The sequence below is a fragment of the Alternaria alternata genome (genome assembly GCF_001642055.1).
Source record: "Alternaria alternata strain SRC1lrK2f unplaced genomic scaffold CC77scaffold_1, whole genome shotgun sequence".
Classification (NCBI taxonomy): domain Eukaryota; kingdom Fungi; phylum Ascomycota; class Dothideomycetes; order Pleosporales; family Pleosporaceae; genus Alternaria; species Alternaria alternata.
The window spans coordinates 1,329,397-1,346,909 of NW_017306190.1; the positions used below are offsets into that span (position 1 = coordinate 1,329,397).

General features: G+C 51.4%; 8 protein-coding genes across 8 annotated transcripts; 6 read left to right on the top strand and 2 right to left on the bottom strand.

The window, feature by feature from the left end:
- The first annotated feature begins 56 nt into the window (after nucleotides 1-56).
- Nucleotides 57-2,955, top strand: CC77DRAFT_952649 (glycoside hydrolase). The gene is made up of 3 exons (XM_018535414.1): nucleotides 57-1,802; nucleotides 1,850-2,404; nucleotides 2,457-2,955. Exons 1-3 carry the CDS (start codon nucleotides 506-508, stop codon nucleotides 2,738-2,740), a joined length of 2,136 nt encoding a protein of 711 aa, XP_018391594.1. The 5' UTR covers nucleotides 57-505; the 3' UTR covers nucleotides 2,741-2,955.
- Nucleotides 2,956-3,693: 738 nt separating this feature from the next.
- Nucleotides 3,694-4,970, bottom strand: CC77DRAFT_1027270 (RNA-binding domain-containing protein; the record flags this gene model as incomplete). Its single annotated transcript, XM_018526361.1, has 4 exons — nucleotides 3,694-4,053; nucleotides 4,103-4,357; nucleotides 4,416-4,704; nucleotides 4,765-4,970. 4 exons carry the CDS (start codon nucleotides 4,968-4,970, stop codon nucleotides 3,694-3,696), a joined length of 1,110 nt encoding a protein of 369 aa, XP_018391595.1.
- Nucleotides 4,971-5,496: 526 nt separating this feature from the next.
- On the top strand, nucleotides 5,497-8,390 carry CC77DRAFT_1015499 (sulfite reductase flavo protein alpha-component). The gene is made up of 4 exons (XM_018524038.1): nucleotides 5,497-5,974; nucleotides 6,026-6,300; nucleotides 6,434-7,676; nucleotides 7,725-8,390. Exons 1-4 carry the CDS (start codon nucleotides 5,828-5,830, stop codon nucleotides 7,959-7,961), a joined length of 1,902 nt encoding a protein of 633 aa, XP_018391596.1. The 5' UTR covers nucleotides 5,497-5,827; the 3' UTR covers nucleotides 7,962-8,390.
- On the bottom strand, nucleotides 8,074-9,378 carry CC77DRAFT_28637 (Di-copper centre-containing protein). The gene is made up of 3 exons (XM_018531045.1): nucleotides 8,836-9,378; nucleotides 8,501-8,779; nucleotides 8,074-8,438 (listed from the first exon to the last, which is right to left on the bottom strand). Exons 1-3 carry the CDS (start codon nucleotides 9,132-9,134, stop codon nucleotides 8,186-8,188), a joined length of 831 nt encoding a protein of 276 aa, XP_018391597.1. The 5' UTR covers nucleotides 9,135-9,378; the 3' UTR covers nucleotides 8,074-8,185.
- A 1,055-nt stretch (nucleotides 9,379-10,433) lies between these two features.
- CC77DRAFT_924434 (hypothetical protein) lies at nucleotides 10,434-11,945 on the top strand (the record flags this gene model as incomplete). The annotated part of the gene is made up of 1 exon (XM_018533808.1): nucleotides 10,434-11,945. One exon carries the CDS (start codon nucleotides 10,434-10,436, stop codon nucleotides 11,943-11,945), a length of 1,512 nt encoding a protein of 503 aa, XP_018391598.1.
- A 316-nt stretch (nucleotides 11,946-12,261) lies between these two features.
- CC77DRAFT_924146 (hypothetical protein) lies at nucleotides 12,262-13,650 on the top strand (the record flags this gene model as incomplete). The annotated part of the gene is made up of 1 exon (XM_018533789.1): nucleotides 12,262-13,650. The coding sequence occupies one exon, from the start codon at nucleotides 12,262-12,264 to the stop codon at nucleotides 13,648-13,650; it is 1,389 nt and encodes a 462-aa protein (XP_018391599.1).
- Nucleotides 13,651-13,792: 142 nt separating this feature from the next.
- CC77DRAFT_28654 (ankyrin repeat and zinc finger domain-containing protein 1) lies at nucleotides 13,793-16,053 on the top strand. Its single transcript, XM_018531049.1, has 2 exons — nucleotides 13,793-13,977; nucleotides 14,026-16,053. The coding sequence occupies exons 1-2, from the start codon at nucleotides 13,935-13,937 to the stop codon at nucleotides 15,942-15,944; spliced, it is 1,962 nt and encodes a 653-aa protein (XP_018391600.1). The 5' UTR covers nucleotides 13,793-13,934; the 3' UTR covers nucleotides 15,945-16,053.
- Nucleotides 16,054-16,402: 349 nt separating this feature from the next.
- CC77DRAFT_28683 (hypothetical protein) lies at nucleotides 16,403-17,458 on the top strand. The gene has a single exon (XM_018531055.1). The coding sequence runs from the start codon at nucleotides 16,471-16,473 to the stop codon at nucleotides 17,341-17,343; it is 873 nt and encodes a 290-aa protein (XP_018391601.1). The 5' UTR covers nucleotides 16,403-16,470; the 3' UTR covers nucleotides 17,344-17,458.
- Nucleotides 17,459-17,513: the final 55 nt, after the last annotated feature.

The window sequence follows — 17,513 nt, forward strand, 5'->3', positions numbered from 1 at the left end:
CATGATGATGCAACACTATCTTCTCCACCACAGGCCCACAGCGATCGCACATTCACCAGAAACCAACTTCTTCATCGACGGCTCAGTCAGACCCTCGTGACTCACTTTTGCACGCGACAAGGTATCGCACAGTCATAATATCCTGGACATGTCTCGAGAAGCAAAGTCCCTCGCACCAATGGAAAAAGTCCAACATGCATCTACGTCAGTATGCAAAGGTACACAGACGCATGCCCATTCACTTTATCGAAATCATGGAATTCGTACTGCAACCTTGTCTGCCTCAATACGTATAGTCTTTTGCGTGAAGGGCAGCATGTGCGTGTTATTATACAGTCTACTATTGTCACAGCCAACAGCCCATCACTATGCTATCTGCGGGCGTGATGGCCACTGAGATCCAAATCAGACTTGCTATATCGAGTCTTGTTGTAGCCTCTCTTATTCATGTCATATTTCTCACCACATCTTCCTATTGTCTTACTCCCCTAACCCAGCTTTCGAAATGAGGTACTTCTTCTGCTTCTTATTCTCTTCATGTCTCGCGCAGGCCGCGAGCAAGGTCTTTACAGGCTTCAACTATGGCGCCTTCTGGAGCCTGGAAGCCAACGTCAAGAAGAAGGCAGACTTTCTTGATGGCTTCAACTTAGCAAGAAATCTTACCACCGACATACCCTTCGATAGTGCGCGCCTGTTCACTTGCAAAGCAGCCGGCACTCTCAATGAGCCCACTGAAGCTTTCGATGCAGCAGTCGACTCCAAGACCAACCTGCTCTTAGGATTCTGGATCACGCCAGGACAGAAAGGCGGCTCGCCGGACGAGATCGTCAAGAATGAAATGGCTGCACTCGAAAAAGGATTCAAGAAACATGGCCAAGCCCTTTCAGATCTAGTTATTGGGCTCTCCATCGGCAGTGAAGACATATACCGTGCCGAGGAGGCCGGCGAGATAGGTGTCACTGCGGCAGTTGTCGGACAAACAATCGCTCAAGTCAAGAAAGACATCGCTGCCTCGCCATTTGCTCAGTACATGAAGGACAAGCCGATTGGCCACGTCGATACAGCCAAGTATGCAGTGGTGGACAACGCTGACTTCATTGGCATGACTGCATATCCATATTGGAATAAAGACAGCATCGAATCAGCAAGCACAAGCTTCCAAGGTTCTCTCGAGCAAGTCAAGCAGCACGCAGGTAACCGACCTGTATGGATCGCTGAGATGGGCTGGCCCTCTACTGATACCGAATTACACAGCGCTGCAGTTGCGGGTGTGAACGAAGCACAGAAGTTCTGGAGCGAAGCTGGCTGTGCTGTGTTTGGTAAATACACTACATTCTACTTTGAGTTACTCAAAGATACAACACCAGAACAGAAAGCTGATTGGAGTATCATTGATACCAACACTCGACAGCCAAGGATCAGGAACTTGAGCTGTGGCAATCCACAGGCCAAGCTCCCTACTGGCGCATCAGCTATCTCGCAAGCATCATCTCAATCTGTTGGGTCGACGCCCCCAAGCATACCTGTTTCTGGCTCACCAGTCACTCCAAGCGCGCCAGCGGTGATACTGTCGTCTGAATCTCCGTCGACCGGATCAAGTACCATGCACGTAACGGTAACGAGGACGACGACGGTGACTCCACAGCCCATCCTACCATCACTAGCTGCATCCGGCGACACGTCATTGACCACTTTCATAGTGACTATGACGAGCACTACTATAATAACGGCACAGGCCTCGATTGTTACTTTAGCGAGCGGGAATCAATCACCTTCCCCCACTAATGGTGTCGCTTCACTTGGCAAGTTGTATCCCCGAACAAAATCCGTCAAAGCTAACATGCTACAGCACAATTCCAAGTGGCGATAGGTTCCAAAACGGTCACCGTCAATACCACATCAACAACCATTGTCTTTGCAGAGACTACAACAATAGCCGTTCCGAGAGACGTACCCCTAGATGTCGAATGGTGCATCACAGTCGTCGACATGGACCGAAACAGCAAACCTATCACTATCGCTGCGGGCCCTGCTGGGCTAGATGGAGAATGCATCTCACCTCCAACTTATCAAGGGTACCCGTATATAACAGCACGATCAGCAGCGGAGCCGTCTAAGGTACCCATCGGAACAGATTGGTGTGTTACGGTGGCCGATATTGACCGCAACGGTCGTCCTATACCTGTTGATGCCGGGCCCGCTGGAGCAGACGGCGAGTGTAGTGTTCCCCCAACTTATAGCGGTATACCTGTGATTACTACTTTGACTATCGACTCGAAGGCGCCTGAGCCATCGAAAGAGCTGCTGCCGATGTCTCAGGCTATGGACCTTGCTTCGCCTTCCAGTGTTCAAGTGTTAGCAGGCACTGTTGCGTCTTCAGCAAGCGCTGTTACTCCATTACCTAGTAAGTCGCTTAGCTGAGTTGGCACTTTGGCTATTTATAACGATCGCAATAGCATCATCGGAAAGGTCGCAATGCAAACGTCGCGAGCCCCGATCTACACCATTGCCTGCTTCAAACTCAACAGTATTAGTTGCAGCATCTATCACGACACCAACATCTCTCTATCTTGCCACTTCGTTTAGGGTACCTTCCGGTCCATTCGGCGCTACGCTTTCCGACTCCCCCACTTCTATGCTGACGGTTGTGACGGACGTCAAAGTGACCGTTGAAGACGGGCACAGAGTGGCAATCAGACGACGAGGGATCAACAATCTCTTCAAGTGGATTGGGATGTAAGTGACTAGAGCCACGGAGTAAATTTTGTTGATACTCTACCGGTCATCACTTCTGCTTTTGGTCCTTAATGTCGACATTAGTAGGAAGGTGTCGTGAATGTAAGTATGAATGAGATAGAGTGCAGTGTAAACAGCGGGGTTTCCTTGAGATCTTACGCGCATGAGATACGTGCCGAACGTGTTGCTAGTTAGGTTTTGAGGAATAGTTGGCAATGCATTCCATAGTATCGCACAATAACATGAACCGTTGCATTGTTTTGTCGAACTATATTGTCTTCCCATTATCGGATTTCTAATTTAGCCGTACACAGGTTCATGCACAGCCTACGGCCTCGGTAGCATCGTCTACACAATGGAAGACGAGTCGATATATACTATCATTAGTGTGATACCGCTCCAGACAATCATGAACCTCGTCTTTGAACATCCATATCGTATGGGCAGATCTTGGCCCGTAACTGAGCCGTCGAGCTTTTGGGAGTGGGTGCACAGCGTCATCTGTATCGACGCGAAGCGTATTCTCATTGAGAGAGCAGATCGTTGAGTACAGTAGAGCCATACGAAGGTAAAGCGAAGACTGCACATAATTCGAGAATGACACCCACAGCATGAGGAGAGATGTTCATCAGCCGTCGTATAAACGGTGGGTTTGTTTGTTTGTTCATTCATGTGATATCTCATCTCTCGTACCAGCTAACATAAGTTTTCCGTAACCGTTAAGAACCCGAAAAAGTCCACCATGAGACACCTGATAGACTCCGAATTCGCACTTTTGCGGATATAACCCGATAACTCGAAACGCACTAAGATGCTAAAGGCGCTTGCCTATATCTTTCTATCAAGGTAAATGGTAGATGTCGATAGGCCAGAAACATCGATACACAAATCCACAGCGCAATGCAATGTCTGACGCGACTCACTGAGGATGATACGCGTCTAAGCAGCAGCCGCTACCTAGGCAGCGGGAGTGGAGGTGGCGGGAGGGTTCTCGACGACCTTCTCGGGAGTCTCGTTGGTGGCAGCGGTCTCGGTGAGAGGAGCCTCGCCGTCGGCGGGCGCGTCGGGAGCATCATCCTCCTTACCGGGGGAGTCGATCGCGACCTTAACGGCGATCTCACGGCCCTCAATTTCCTTGCCGTTCATCTCGGAGCAAGCCTTCTGCTGGAGCTCCTCAGAGCCGAGGGTAACGAAACCGAAACCACGGCCCTTGCGGGGCTCACCGCGGGCCTGGAGCTTCTTGACCATGAAGCGGGGGATGGGGCGGAGGGCGATCTTGGCCTGAGTGGGGGAGTAGTCCTTGAAGATCTCAAGAAGCTGGTTGACTAGTCAGCACACGCTGCGAGAAGGGAGTATGCAAACTTACCCTGTCCTCCTTCAGGTCGTACGGCAGGTTCGCAACCATGACCTTGGTCTTGGAGGGAACGCCATCCTCGGGAGGACCGCGCTGCTTGCGCTCACGGGGTCCCTGGGGAGCGGACTTGTCGGCACCCTTCTTTGCGGTAAGCGCTTCGTTGGTAGTTTCGGTTAGGGGAGCAACTTGGCCGGGTACATTTGTAGGGGTGGAGTCGGCAGGAGCCTCGTTGGAGAGCTCGACCTGCTCGGCACCTTCAGCATCGGCCTTCTTGTGGAATTTGATTAGCTTGTGCACACAGTTTGTAGTGTGGGAAGGCACTTACAGCACGTCCACCGCGTCCAGCACGGCCGCCACGGCCACGACCGCGACCACGTCCACGGGTGGAAGTACGGCGACGAGCCTCGCCAGTGTTGCCCTCGGCTCCGCTGCCGGCGCCCTCAGCGTGGGCCTCGGGAGTGCGGGCAAGCTGGATGGAGACCTTGCGGTCGAGGATGGCCTTGCCGTTGAGCTCAGCAATGGCACGCTCGGCCTCGGATGGGGTCGAGAGGGCAACGAAGGCATAGCCGACGGGGCGCGAGGTGCGCGGGTTGGTGGGGATGGTCGTGGACTCGCTGTGCGACGTGTTAGCTTCACCCTCTTGCGTCATGCGGAGAAAACAGGGTCCACTTTACACCAGGTAGTCCTTGAAGAACTCCTTCAACTCCCCCTCGGTGGTCGCGTACGCGAGGTTTCCAATGTAAAGTCGCCTGCCCTCAGCGGCGCTCGCACGCACAGCCTCGTCCTCGGCTGCGGTGGGTTGTTGAGCGCCAGTGCTCTCCGCGGTGGTGGTGGTGGTGGCGGCGGGAGCAGCGTTGTCGGTGAGGGAGGTGGTGGCCATCTGGGCGGTGACACTGTCGACAGGTGCGGACATGATTGCTGAAGTTTGGGTGGTTGACGAACACGAGTGGAGATCGAACGTGTAAGAGGTTGAGGAAACTTGGAGTCCTGGTAGACCGGTAAAGGTAACCTTGAACAGTAGTTGGTGATTGAGTGGTTGATGGGATTGTCGAACCGCCTGTTGGTGGAACTGTTGACGAGGGGGGTGTGGAGTGGGTAGCTACGAGCCCGGAGAAGGTTGAGAGAGGATTGGGTTGATGGGGTGCGTGGTTGGTCTCTGTTGTTGACTTGATGGGGGAGAAAGGGAGCAGGCCTCGCCCAGGCAGATTATTTTGAAGAGCGCAGCCATGGGGCTTGGCCGCATCCGGTAACGGAAGCGGCCCCTGCGCACAATGAAGGGCCCACTTGCCTGTGAGCAGCTACCATGAGTGCATGGATAGGGGAAACGGCGACTAGGCGGCCGGGGCGAGCATGGACGGCGTTCGAGAGGGCGCAGGCAGGTGCATCATGGCTGCGACCGCCGAGCGAGCACTCTCACCTGCATACCGCGCACCTCGTTCACTGTTGCGAGAGCACGCCCCGTCGACGACAGTGCTTCGCCAAGCTCGACGCCACACGTCGCCCTAGCGCCACAGTAGACCTCCAGCTTGGCGCGCTGCATGACGCTCCAGCTTCACTTCCGCCCCACCGCCCACTGCCGCTAGAAGCATGAAAAAGACCCGCCTGCCGTTGACGTGTCCGCTAGTGCACCGCTTCTTCATGCACTGGATCCGGGGGGCCTGCCATTCCAATCTCCCATCACTCGAGTCCTGTCCAGGCTAGTCTGTCTCACCGCACTCTGATTGCTGGTTTACCGCCATGTCGAGTGCACTGCAACCGCGCCGCGCCCTGGTCGTCTACGGCTCCGAGACAGGTAACGCGCAGGATGTGGCTGAGGAGATGGGACGCGTCGCTGAGCGATTGAGATTCGACACCGAGGTCGCTGAGCTCAACGCCATCACTCTAGTATGTTCGCGGCGACGCTGCGTGCAAGGTACCATGGTTGACTGTTGGTAGAGGCAACTGCTGCAACATCACGTCGTCTTGATCGCCATCTCCACCACGGGCCAGGGCGAACTACCACCCAACAGCCAGAAGTTCTGGAAAGCCATCCGGAGCACTCGACTGCGGCCAGGATGCTTGCAGCAGATGAGATTTGCATCCTTTGGTCTTGGTGACACGTCCTATCCAAAGTACAACTGGGCGCATCGCAAGCTATACAACCGGCTCGTGGCACTCGGAGCGCAGCCGATATGCGATCGTGGCGAGTCAGACGAGCAGCATCCAGAGGGGTATGTCAATATCATCGATGCTCCTTTCCATCCTGCCTTCTTTTGTGGGTTCTCGTGTCATCTCGACTTGTCATCCCTCTACCCACAGCCGAACTTCATCCCGACTACCAGCACATGTCTGACTATTCGAAAGCATCGATGGCTCCTTCCTACCATGGTCAACGAAACTCCGCCAATATCTCCTCGGCTCATATCCGCTCGCTGATGGTATCGAGCCGATACCGGACAATGTTCTGCTAGACCCGAAATGGCTGCTCGAGACTATAGACGATGGTGTAGCATCTTCACCAAAACTCGAATCTGTACCTGCGTTGAGCGGCGACGCGCCTGATGCCCCTCCGTCTGACCTTCTCGACATATCCGGCGGACTTACTGCTAAGATCACAAGCAACGAGAGAGTCACTCCGACGGCCCATTGGCAGGACGTCCGGCACCTCAAGTTTGAAATACCAGAGACACATCCATACGTCCCAGGTGATGTACTTACAATCTACCCCAAGAACTTTCCCTCCGATGTATCTCAGTTCCTCGAATGTATGGGCTGGACGTCCAGGGCTGATGTACCTCTCCGCTTCGTCCCTTCATCATCATCGACACCTTCCGACGCCACTCTGCCCATCCGAAATATGGAGCAAGGTAGTACGATAACCTTAAGAGAGCTTTTAACCAACCATCTTGATATTATCGCTATTCCCCGAAGGTCGTTCTTCGCCCAGCTCGCGCATTACACGAGTGACGAGTTCCACAAAACAAGATTACTTGAGTTTACGGACCCTCAATATCTGGACGAGCTATATGACTACACCACACGTCCACGCCGCAGCATCTTAGAGGTCTTACAGGAGTTTGAATCTGTCAAGATACCTTGGCAGCGCGTGTGCAGTATCATTCCTACTCTACGCGGTCGACAGTTCAGCATCGCAAGTGCGATGAACCCTACCACGGAGCTAGAAAAGAAAACAAAAATCGAGCTTTTGATTGCGATAGTAAAGTATAAGACAATTATTAAAAGAATAAGACAAGGTGTTGCTACGCGGTACATCGCTTCGCTCATACCAGGACAAGAAATCACGGTCACGCTTTCGCGAGGCGGGCTTGGTGTGAGCAAAGATGAACTCGATAGACCGGTTGTTATGATTGGGCCAGGAACAGGTGTAGCGCCCATGCGTTCGCTAATATACCAACGCGTACAATGGCGCGAGGAGCACAAGAAACTTCAGAATGGCCACGCGCAGGAAGATGACGAACCTGTAAAAGACTTACTGTTCTTTGGCTGTCGTAATGCCGAGTCAGATTACTTCTTCAAAGACGAATGGGCGCAGCTCCAGTCCTCCAGCGTGCCGTTAGAAGTCTTTGCGGCATTCTCCCGAGACCAGGTAAGACTTCAACTCCACCTGTTGACGCCCATGCTAACCACACAACAGCGCCAGAAAGTCTACGTTCAAGACCTTGTCCGTCAGCAATCTTCGCTGATATTTTCGCATCTTTTCCACAAATCTGGCATCTTATATATTTGCGGCTCGTCGGGCAAAATGCCTCAGGCTGTACGCGAAGCACTCATTGAAGCTTTCCAAGGGCATGGCAGTATGGATAGAGAAGGCGCAGAGGATTATCTGGTGAGCATGGAGAAGAGTGGAAGATATAGACAAGAAACGTGGTAGGACCTTCGGTAGCGATAGGGCCGCCCTTGATTGCAGATCAGACATCGTAGGCTGTTTGGTTTCATGAACGACGTTAGCATACCCTACCTTCCGATCTAGACGTGGAGGAATGAGATGAGAGTGGAGGGGGAGACATTAGACAGGTTATTGCGAAGATCACGAGAGGTGTGTGGATGCTGGATTGCAGGGTCTGTGATACTGGATCAATTGTCTACACCGCGTACCTACTCATAGATATAACAGAAGGGTCCAGCAAGCGTGCTCGAAGCCTCCTTAATAGTCATATTTGGGAAGCCCAGATACTCCCCAAATGTCATAACATCATCCAGCGTCGCATTTCTTGTTGGTGGGACATTCTGGAACGTAAGGGTGCCAGCAATAGTAAAGCGTCTCTCCTTCAAGTTTTGATTCTGCCAAATCCACCAAATTCGGTCAATTTGTGCGTGGTGGTTCCAAAAGTACGGGTCAGACGGAGAGCTGCAAAAGTGGAGATACCAAGTTAGTATATATCTCATGTACATTCGTACAAGGGGTCTCACTTATAGAAATCGCTACCAGCATCGCCGCCGATTGTTTGATGACCACCAAGATGAACACGGAGTATTCCTGGAGAAGGGTTCTGAAGCGTGTTTTGGAAAGCGGAGATATTGGCACTGCCTGTGATTAGTCCGGCGACGTTGGCATCGGTGGTCTCGGATGATGAGCGGGTGTTGATGTCTCGCTTGATGCACCTGGGGTTGTAGCCAAGACCATCAGGGGATGGATTTGGCTGTACAGTAGTGTCAAGAGACGAGATAGGTCCGACATGCATCTTCCAGCTGGAATTCAGTTAGTACGTAGGCGACGCAGATATTGCTCCTAGATGAGTGCTTACTTCTTGAAGGGTCCAGAAGCGACGCACCCACCTCCGTTACCGGGAGGAATTTCTACAAAGCATCGGCCTGGGTTAGGCACGCAGCTGACATTGCGTCCCGGAACGTACTCTCCATCTCCAGAGATGCTCGTGTCGCTGCCATCGAGGAGAGGAGAAGCAGCAGGGTTATCAGCCCACAAGGCCCAGTTGTAGTAGGGGAGATAGCCCTTGTACCCGCATTCGTTGCGCAGAGTTTGTTCCCACGCCCACATGAAGTAGCGGTGCCACGACAGAAAGTTGCCCTTATAGACATGAGTCATTCTGAGGAAACATTGGAGAGCAGAATTGAACGTATATTTCCGTGTGTATATTGCGTTAGTAAGATATGAGTAACAACAAAATCATCGTAACGACTCTTAGCTCCCGCAGCGATAGCAGCCGGAGTTCTGGCCTTCTTTTGCCCAGTACACTGAACAGCGTCAATGTAATTCAGTTTCTCTGAACGCTTGAGTTTGGACCTGTATCATGTGAGAAAGGTATAGAAATCGCTATCGTTAATCTCGTACCATTCACGACGTCGAGCCACTTTTCGTTTGGTACATTTCGTCGAGTAGCTATTGGGATGTTTGGCGACGTCAAGCCATAGCTGGTCGAGCCCGTGTTTAGCTAGGGCATCAGTTTCGGGTGCTTTTGCCGCGATGGTGCTGCCAGCAAGGGCAAGTAGGAAGATGAATCGCATGATCGTGCCGATTCAAGATACGAAAGAGCTGATTACTGCTTCAACCGCTTTGCAGAGGAAGTAGGGATCCTTTTATGCGTAAGGAGTGGTAACACTGCGGATGCAAGGCATGCAGCACCTGGAACAAGCGCGTCCGAATTCAGGACCTGACTTTGTCGAGCATGGATAGCGTTCACACCTCTCGTGTGACGGCTAGTTATTTGCCGTCTCTCCGGGCATTAATGCCACGAAGAGACTCGTCTAGACATGCGGACTCAAAGTACCTACGCAAAGAGACTGCAGTACAAGCGGGACAGGCCACCGACTAACGCAGATACTCCACCAGAACAGCATGATCAGGATTTCCAGCGCTTACCACAAGTTGGAAACAGACAGCATCATCTATGTCACCTTGCCCAACCAGCCGATGGGCGAACAAGCGTCAAACCGATAGATGATCTGTGCTGGGCACAAAGTCGTGTACTGGACGGACGGCAGGCGTGTGGCGACCCGTATGCGAGGAACAATATTTTAGCTCCAGCTCTACAGCCGTATTACTGCGCCGCTCTGCTGCAGTGTTGTAATATCCAGCCGACATGGGCGTATGCATCAGCTGCTTGGCGTGGGAAACGAGCCGAGGGGACGGATTGTGTTGCGGAAGCGCTCTGTCAACAGAACATGTTGCGCATGGGGCTTCCGTCGGTCATGTTTCGACTACAACGTGGGCTTGAAAACGAAACATTTAGGTTCCAAACAGAGAAGAGCGGTGGTTGATGTTCGTCGTCGCCGTGCACTTTCTCCGATCGCCAAGCTGCTAATCCACTCCCGGAAAACAATCGGATCTTGGGAAGAGCCTCGGGACATGCTTGACACGACGCGCACTCAGACATTGCCTGCAACGATGACCACAGGACGGGTATCAGTCAGCGCTCTCGATAGTCTCCCTGACGAACTGATTCTCCTCATCCTAGATCAGCTGGATCCACGTGACTATCTCACGTTACGCGATTTGAACGCGACAAGCTCGCGTTTTCGTCGTCTCACGATAGATCGACTCTATCGAAGATTTCCAGGTTGCTCCCCAGAGCAGTTCCTGCGTACCATAGCGCTGTCGCATCCAGACGAACGCCATGAATTCATGAATTATGTCAAGGAGGTGGTGTGGTATCAGAACTATTGGGATCGACCATCTCGACGTCGATGCCTACCTCTAGGCGATAGGCATACCGTTGCCAACATACTGAGGAGTTCTGGGGCTATTCTGGACACTACAGATCTCTCCACAGACTTGCCTGGACGCTTCATAGGCTTCTCTTCCGAATATGAAGTTCATTGGTGGTATCTGGAGTTCTTCTTGTTCTCCACGCCCAAGGTTGAGAAAATTACTATACACGACGCATGGCAATGGGACGACCACAGTTACTGGTTCAAGAGCCTGTCTGCCAACCCAATTCACTTCGAAAATCTTCGATCCATTACCGTATTCGGTCCTCTACGCCTGAGAAATATTGTGCCGCTTCTGACTCTGCCTTCCATACACGCCTTAGACCTTACACAAGTCGTCGATATGCGCCAAGAACCCGACAGGGAGTTCTCATGGACCCGCGACGGCGAAGACTACGTTGACCGACGATTGGCGAGTGGTTCGTCTCTTGAACATCTGGTTATACGGGAGTCAGATCTGCATGTCCCGTCTGCAGTGGGTATCCTTGGGAAACTTAACAAAGTCAAGAGTTTCACCTACGAGCATGTGTGTCATGAACTTGCATCGCATCCCGGGATGCAGCCGTCCATTTTCCCGTGGGTTGGCAACTTGTGCTGGGGTCCAGATAGCTCTCTCGAAAGTTTGCATCTACGTATAGAGTCGTCAGTAGTGACGCATGAAGAGATGACATCGCTCTGTCACCACGTTACTGGTCCTGTACTAGCAAGGCTTCGTACTCTGAACATCGGTCCCTGTAGTGTCAGCACTTTCAAAGGCTTCGATCTCGCACAATCTGAAGATCTACCAACTATAGCTTCTAGGATCGTAGCCGCATTTCCTGACACACTCGAAGCTCTACAAATTCAGTGGGCTTACGAGCGTGATGGAGAACCACGGTTAAAATTCTTCATTGATATCTTACGGCATTTGGCTGAAGCCATTGCTGGTTCAAACTCTAAATTGAAGCACGTCTCTATCGTTGACTGGCCAGCACTTGCAGGCTGGTTCCCTTTCCAAGACCAAGTCATCAGTTTGAAGCGGGTATATGAACGCCGGGGATTGCAATTTGACATAGTCTACGAAGAGATTGAAGATGGAGAGCCACTTACCGTCATGGAAGACGTGGAGCCTGGTTGGTTTTGGATCCAAAGGACGGAATATTTCGCGACACATTGCAGGTTTTCCCGCCCATCGTCTAATCACGGCTAGTGGAGTGTGTGTATACGATCTCTAAAGCATTTATAGATGGTATCTACAAAGTTTCGTACGGGATCTGGGTGCGTGTTGGTGTAGCACTAGCAAACAAGACTATGTTGCGGCTGACACAGCTAACACGTGCTTGACCGGTCCGACAATCGCTAAATCATTAGCGTCTCTCCCAACGCGGGGAAGCTCCTGTTCCCTGTTATCGTACTTGGCGTCAATTTCTTTTTGCGGAATGGGACAAGAGCTTCAATGCGTAGCAAGCCGTCAACGGCGGAGTATCCCTTCACCAACCGTCCACTCAGACGGCATAGTAGTCCAGATGGCTACTAATCTCCCATCCAAACCTGGCTTCGATACTCTTCCCAACGAACTTGTCATAAGCATCATCGAGCGCATGCCGAACGATAACGCTAAGGATATATGCAATCTAAGCCTGACTAGTCGTCGCATGTACACGCTTTCTGTCGATCATCTGTACAAAAGTCTTCTAGTACGACGTCCGTGGCCACTTCTGCGTACGTTGCGATCCAGCCCGGAACTTGCAAACCGAATTCGGGACATTACATGGAGGCACAACTTCAACGATCATGACGATACCGAGGAAAATCAAGCCGTCCTCTCCAGCTGCATCAAGCTTCTAGAGTCGTCTCACCAGGACGGATTGATGCGTGATTCTTCTGGGCTTCGGTGTGATCACGAGTTCATCGAGATACTCCTAATGTTCACTCCGAATCTCCGTACGCTTGTTATCGCAGATAGAGCCTTCTGGCCTGATGGCGAATATTGGTTCAGGAGGATCGCAAACAACCCGGATCGGTTCGTGCACTTGCGAACCATTAATATACACGGTCCACTGTCAGTGGAGGCCATAGCATACTTGTTCCTCCTTCCTTCACTTAGGAACCTCATCGCTTCGGACTTAGTTCTCCCTGAGCGCACCGACAACAGACGAGTTTGGGATAACGAGATTCCGCTTAGGACAGTGTTAGACCCTGGTTCATCTCAAGTTGAGAAGATCGTGTTGAAGCGATCAGTTGTGGAGGTGCCGACGCTAAAATACTTCACCGAAGCTTGCAGAGATTTGAAGAGCTTCGCATATGAACAGGACATCAACAACGATCAGCGTGGCATGTATTCTCGAAGTCTCCTGTCGAAGTTTGGCGAGCTTTCAGCAGCTTTCATTCTCAACCGCACAACACTCGAGCACCTCTCTATCCGCGGTGACCATCAGATGCTTCGTCAGGAGCACGTACTACAGGTAGCACGATTGGCTTCCAACATGTCAAACCTTCGTTCGCTAGATATGGGCTTGATCACACATGACGACGACCCGATACAATGCACCTCCGATTTTGTAGCAAAGATGGTACGCCTTCTTCCGCCCACACTTGAAGACATGAGCTTTGAGATTGACTGGCAAGAGCACTGGGGCTCGAGAGGGTGGGAGGGGCCAACAGAGATGTTGCGCCATCTCGCTACTATCGCTTCTCCAAAGCTGTCCTTGAAGAAAGTCGCTGTGGTGGATTGGCCGCCTTTCTTGGGTCATTTCCCGCCAGATTTTGCACAGCTACATCAGTGCTTTGCGGAGCAAAGCATAGATTTCGTATCCATTCCCGCCAGCATCGAAGGGCCGGATCCGCTGCAGTTGTTAGACTTCGTAGAGCCGGGGTATGTGTTCGTACAAGTCGCTGTTGCCGAGTACGCGTAATTGCGTTGCAGTCACGTGGTACCGCAACATCAGTCGTGTGAAGATCAATGCAGCTACTCTGTGTTCTTTTCAATCAAAAAGGAGACTTTGCGATCCATTCATAGAATCGGTGGCGGGTGAATGAAGGGCTGAGCGCGCTAGTGAGATATTAGCGTCAAGCTATGACTCGCGTGGAGGGCAGCTATGATGTACGTCATGTTCAAGTTATAACGCGCCCCTCCACATCTCTTGTTCACAAACTATTCTCGATATACGACCCGTCACCGCTACTTTGATCATCTAAGATGGCGCAAAAAGGTGACCATCTATTACAGCGTCCTCTCTATGGTAAAACATTGCTCCCTCCCCGAGCGCGCATGGAATTAACGTCCACAGTGTTTGATCTGCCCGAAGAGCTGTTAGCCACACTCACTCTCAAAGACCAGCCCGAGCACCCGATAGAAGAGACACCACCTCAAATACCGACGACTGCAAACGACTCTTCCAATACCGCCGAAGAAGAGAGCAACAGCCCGGCAAAAGCGACATCGTGCAACCTCTGTGGGCTCAGCTTTGCATCTCTTGCAGACCAACGCAATCACGTACGATCAGACCTACATGGATACAACCTGAAGCAAAAGATAAAAGGTGCGAAGCCTGTAGGCGAGGCTGAGTTCGAGAAACTGATCGGAGATCTGGACGAGAGCATATCAGGGTCTGAGTCATCAGAATCCGACGAGGACGAAGATGCAGATGGGACGAAGGCAAAAGAATCCACGCTTAGTGCGCTATTAAAAAAGCAGGCCAAGATATCAGATCCCGAGTTTGACGACTTTTCCTCACGGAAGATGCAGAGAGGGCCTGGCAAGCCTCCGTTGATGTGGTTCACGTCACCCTCAATACCCGACAACATGTCACTAGGCGTGTATCGCGCCATTTTTTCGAATACAGAGCAGGAAGAGGAGTCGCATGTTTTGGAAAGTTTACGCAAGAAGCAGCTTTCTCCGAAGCAACCCCCAAAGATCAAGGCGAATGAGGCCGGTGTCCCGCCACCAGGCATAGATATCGGGCCACATTACTTTCTATGCATGATAGGAGGTGGCCACTTCGCTGCCATGATAGTAGCACTGGCACCTAAGATAGGAAAGAATCACACTGGATTCGATGAGCGATCGGCGACCGTAGTTGCGCACAAGACATTCCATAGGTACACCACGCGACGAAAACAGGGAGGTTCGCAATCAGCCAACGACAACGCAAAAGGCAATGCACACTCTGCCGGTTCATCGATCCGTCGTTACAACGAGACTGCACTAATCGCTGAAGTTCGTGAGCTATTATATAGCTGGAAGAACATGATCGATACCGCAGACTTGATCTTCGTACGCGCAACCGGCGCGACGAACCGGAGAACTCTTTTTGGTCCGTATGAAGGACAGGTTCTGCGTCATAATGACCCACGCAATCGAGGCTTTCCCTTCAGTACACGGCGGGCGACTCAAAAAGAGCTGATGCGTGCGTTTGTTGAACTCACTCGAGTGAAGCAAAGTGCTATCGATGAAGCAGCGCTTGCTGCTCTGGATTCTTCTCAAAAAGAAGCGGCTGCTGCGACACCAATCCCAGAAAAACCTAAGCCTAAGAAGCCAACAAAAGAAGAAGAGGCTGCGACATTACACACTTCACAGATTATACCCATGATTAAGCGTTCGAAAGTACCTGCGCTTCTCAACTACCTCAAAACAAACAACATCCCACCAAGCTTCAACTTTCTCCCCACCAACCACCACACACCAACGCCGCTGCATCTTGCTGCATCTCTCAATTCTGCTCCTATCGTCTTCGCGCTTCTGACGAAAGCCGGTGCCGATCCAACTCTGATGAGTGACGAAGCGCGGACCCCTTTCACGCTGACTGGCGACCGTGTAACCCGTGACGCCTTCCGTGTTGCCCGTTCCGAACTCGGAGAGTCAGCTTGGGATTGGGAGAAAGCCGGAGTGCCTACAGCCATTACCAAAGCTGAAGCTGACAAGCGAGATGCTCAAGAAAAGACCGAGAAAGCTGCAGAAAGTAAGGCTGAGGCTGACCGGCGGAAGGCTGAGACCGAGCGCGTACGGAAAGAAAGCGAGGCTGAAGAGGTCAGGAGAAAGGAGCAGAGGCTAGGCAAGGGCAAGTCATTAGGCGCGCTACCTGTCAAGACTGGAGCAGATTTGAGAGAGGAAGAAATGAGGGGCTTGACGCCAGAAGCGAGAGCTAGAATGGAAAGAGAACGGCGAGCTAGGGCTGCTGAAGAGAGGCTCAAGCGGATGGAACGTTGAAAGCGCTTCTATGGGACTCATAATTTCTTACCCGCGTGTTAGCCTATCGGGGAAGAAGACTTTCTGCACGCTCGGCTGTGTGAATGAGTTGTAAGAGTAACGCGAGATTCCACATGGATGTATCATCGACTCTCGTCGTTCGGAACAACTAAATGATCACGAATCACACTTTGTGTCCAACGTAAACCATTAGCCCGGTTATTTCATACCCATGTTCTTCACATGGGTTGAATGAGGTAAACACAGCTACTTGCCCGAATTGCTTGGACATAATGAGCAATACCAATGGTAACAAGGGAGGGAACAAGGTAGATGGTGAAAACAGCACGGGTTAACATGGATCTCAGAGACCGCCAAGTGGGCATTAGAGATAGACCGCGAGAATAGACAGAACAGCAAACATAAGTGAGAAGGTCCAAGACGCTCCTGAACCAAACACATGACACCGCCAAAGCTGCCTCAGTCTTCGCATATTTTGTCTATTATTCGTCACAACAACAACTGCATACCATACGTATTTTTCACCATGACAACTACTCTTCAACCCCGCACTAGCGAAACAACACCACTCTATCTCAGTATACGCCTAACGACTCACGCAAAGCAAAAGCCAACTATCAGTACCTGTGATATCGCTTATGCGGATGAGCCGTTGGAGCGGATGCCAGACGACTACGTCCAGCCTAAACTGCAACACAACCGCTATGGCAACGTGATTCCACAACACTCGTGGGTGTATACCTCTGCCGTCTTCACACCTGCCCCTTATACTCGCTCCATGAAGATCACTATGCGATGCTACGATGACAAGGTCTCAGACACACGGCTATCCATCATTGCAGTCGATGAATATAAGCACGTGTCCGAAGGAGCTATGCGGGAGGATATCGCTCGCTATGTCGATGCAGTAGTGCAGACTCCAGCAGGTCAACAAGCGCAGATAAGACAGGTGATGACTAGCACAAGCTATGATATTGACCTTCAAGATCCAGTGACCGGACAAAACAATTGGTGGAGTCTACTGCAATGGTCAGTTTGTAACACGAAGGCGTATCCAGTTGGAAGGCGTATTCCGGAACAGAACATGGAGAGAATGAGAGAAATTCGTGAGGATTGGGAACGGGAAACAGATTCGGAGGCTTTCGGATGTGTGGAGGAGGGAAAGGAGGATTGGTTGGAACTCCATGCTGTGTTGGACTTGGTCGAGGTGAACGCTGACGTTGAAGAAGAAACGATAAAGTTTGAAACGGAGGGGGACAGTAAGATGATCGGAATGAGTGCGGAGCATATGATATGGCTGAGAGAAAGACATGATCATGAGTTGGACGCGATCTACTACAGACTTCTAGAAGAAGGTACGAAGTCTTCTTCCGGGAACAAGCTACACCTTACTCCATGATCGTAATGACGCTGATGAGGAGTAGAAAGATGACATAACGTTGTAATGTGTGTATGAATATTCAACATATCATGCCTTGACACTACCTCTCAAATCCAATATTCGACGTTATATATGGTAGCAACTGTAATCTTTTGGGGTTCAATCTTAATGCCCAATGACGTCACCCC